The sequence below is a fragment of the Oryctolagus cuniculus genome, chromosome 7 (assembly GCF_964237555.1).
Source record: "Oryctolagus cuniculus chromosome 7, mOryCun1.1, whole genome shotgun sequence".
NCBI classification, from domain to species: domain Eukaryota; kingdom Metazoa; phylum Chordata; class Mammalia; order Lagomorpha; family Leporidae; genus Oryctolagus; species Oryctolagus cuniculus.
In genome coordinates this window covers 129,996,485-129,999,187 of record NC_091438.1, presented here as the reverse complement: position 1 = coordinate 129,999,187, position 2,703 = coordinate 129,996,485, and the positions used below count along the sequence as shown (strand labels likewise).

At 42.5% G+C, this 2,703-nt stretch overlaps 1 protein-coding gene across 1 annotated transcript; it reads right to left on the bottom strand.

Annotated features, from left to right (window-relative positions):
* Positions 1–236: 236 nt before the first annotated feature.
* On the bottom strand, positions 237–1,184 carry LOC100352423 (olfactory receptor 2B6-like). The gene has a single exon (XM_008265637.2). The coding sequence runs from the start codon at positions 1,182–1,184 to the stop codon at positions 237–239; it is 948 nt and encodes a 315-aa protein (XP_008263859.2).
* Positions 1,185–2,703: the final 1,519 nt, after the last annotated feature.

Genomic DNA, 2,703 nt, shown 5'->3' with positions numbered 1-2,703 from the left:
CCTTCCACTGGTAGCTGTTTGAACCAACAGATGGAAGACCTCTCTCTCTCTCTCTCTCCCTCCCTCCCTCTATGTAACTCCATCTTTCAAATGAATAAAATAAATCTTTAAAAAATATTTTTCTCTCCAGGCATCTCTTTACCTTGGGAGTCCTCATTCACTCCAGTGTCTTCAGTGAAAGTGTAGACAGTGTGAACAAGAGACCAGAGGCAGTGTACAAAGTCTTAGTCCATAGCCTATTGAATGTCCTCACTCATTCTGATTAATTTGAGGAAAGCCTTCTTCACATCCTTGTTCCGGAGGCTGTAGATAATGGGGTTGAGAAAGGCAGAGATGACATTGTAGAATAGGGCCAGCTTCTTGTCATCCTCTGGGGATGCTTCAGAACCAGGCCTCATATACATGATCATGCATGGAATACAGAACATGGTGACCACAGTGATGTGCGAGGCACAGGTAGAGAAGGCCTTGATCCGCCCTTGGGTGGAGCGAATCCTCAGAATAGCCATGAAGATGTGAATATATGAGGCCAGGATGAGGGATAATGGGATTAGGAGCAAGAGGAAACCCAAGATGAAGTCTACTTGGTCATTGAGGGATGTGTCTGCACAGGCCAACTTCAAGACAGCAGGGATTTCACAGAAGAAGTGGTTGATCTCATTGGGGCCACAATAGGGCAGATTCATAGCAAAGACTGTGTAGACGAGGGCACAGGTGAGACCACAGAGGGCAGAGCTGACTACCAGGAGTACACACAGCTTTTGGTTCATCTTGACCCCATAGTGGAGTGGGTAACATATGGCAATGTATCTGTCATAGGCCATGGCTGCAAAAATCCAGGTTTCAGTGATACCCAAGGTCAGGAAAATGTACATCTGAACCACACACCCAACATAAGAGATGGTCTTATTTTTGCTTACTAGATGAACCAACATCTGGGGCACTGTGGTGGTAGCATAGCTGAGATCCAGTACAGAAAGGATGCTGAGGAAGAAGTACATGGGTGTGTGGAGACGTGCGTCTACTCTTATTAGAGTGACAATGAGCCCATTGCCCAGGACTGTAAATGAGTATAGAAAGAGAAAGAGGAAGAAAAGGATCCAGTTGGTCCTGGGATTTCTGGAGAAGCCCAGTAGAATAAACTCAGTTACAGAGCTGTGATTTCTCCAGCCTTGACTATGCATGGTCTTCCTTCTGAGGAAAGAAGAAGACGTATTTCTGACTCCTTTGCAGTCTCAGTGAGAGAGTGAAGTGTGAGATCCACAGATGTGGGAACCAAAGCCCAAATACCCACCTCCATGCCCAAAGAATGTTCTATCCAAATTGGCCTAGCATAACTCTAGGTACTTAGTAGGAACTCTATACTTACTGTTTTGTCTAGTTAACTAGCTCTGATAAAATTCCAAGAGCCCTTAGTGAGAATAACAGAATTATTTTGAAGTGTGTATGTGAGCATACACACACACACACACACACACACACCATAATCCAGTCAAAGTGAGGTGGCTAGGGAAATATAAAATCTTTTTTTTTTTAAACAGGCAGAGTGACAGTGAGAGACAGAGACAGAGAGAAAGGTCTTCCTTTGCCATTGGTTCACCCTGCAATGGCCACTGTGGCTGGCGCACCGTGCTGATCTGAATCCAGGAGCCAGGTGCTTCTCCCAGTCTCCCATGCAGGTGCAGGGCCCAAGGACTTGGGCCATGCTCCACTGCCTTCCCTGGCCACAGCAGAGAGCTGGCTTGGAAGAGGGTCAACCGGAACAGAATCCGGCACCCCGACCGGGACTAGAACCAGGTGTGCCAGCGCTGCAGGTGGAGGATTAGCCTATTGAGCCGCGGCGCCGGCCAAAATATAAAATCTTTAACAGTAAACCAAAATATTCTTGACCCATCTGTAGTTCTTGTAGTCATTATTTCAAATATCTAGATGAATAGGTGCTACAAAAGACAGTGTAAATGTAAAACAAATAACCAAAAATCCCAATTTATTTTCTTTGCTTTACTCCTTTTGATGCTGTATCTTTGAGAAGTCACACACCATAAATTTTTAGGAAAAAAGATAATTTCAAAAATAACTTTTGAGAGGAGAAAGAGAATTTTTCACCTAGAATCCTTTTTTATCGCCACCTTCCAGTTACAACTGTAAAGAATAAGTTGACATATAGAGAAACAATAACTAAACAATAACTAAAACCTAGAGAAAATTCCTGTGCGTCTAGTATTTTTTCAAAAAGATAAAGCATATTTACCTGGGAATGATGTGCTTGTGTGTTTGGACACTTTTCTTTAAAATTAGTAAAGAATTTTCCACAGCTATGCTGTTTATAGTAGACAGATGAGTGTTGGGTGGGAATGCATCTTCAGTTTGACCTGGTCTCAATCCTTCATCCTAGGTTGGCAGCCCAGACTAGAGAATATGTAACTGACCAAACCTTTTCTCTTTATCATTTTTTCTGATTCTTAAATTATTGAAAGAGCATACTATTACCTGGATATGCTATCTTTTCCAGACCTTCAACGAAGGAAGTGGTCATTTATAAAATGGCACTGTATAAAATGTTTTAGTAAATGTTATCCCATTACATTACAACTCATTGAGATAAGATTACTATCTTCATTTTCATAAAAGAAGCTGTTCAATAACAAATAGCAAATGGCAAAGCCAGAACAAACCAGCCCCAAGCTCCTACCACCACATTAG

Excerpts from the sequence above, each read along its gene's own strand:
- LOC100352423 (XM_008265637.2), bottom strand. The coding sequence starts at position 1,184 with ATGCATAGTCAAGGCTGGAGAAATCACAGCTCTGTAACTGAGTTTATT.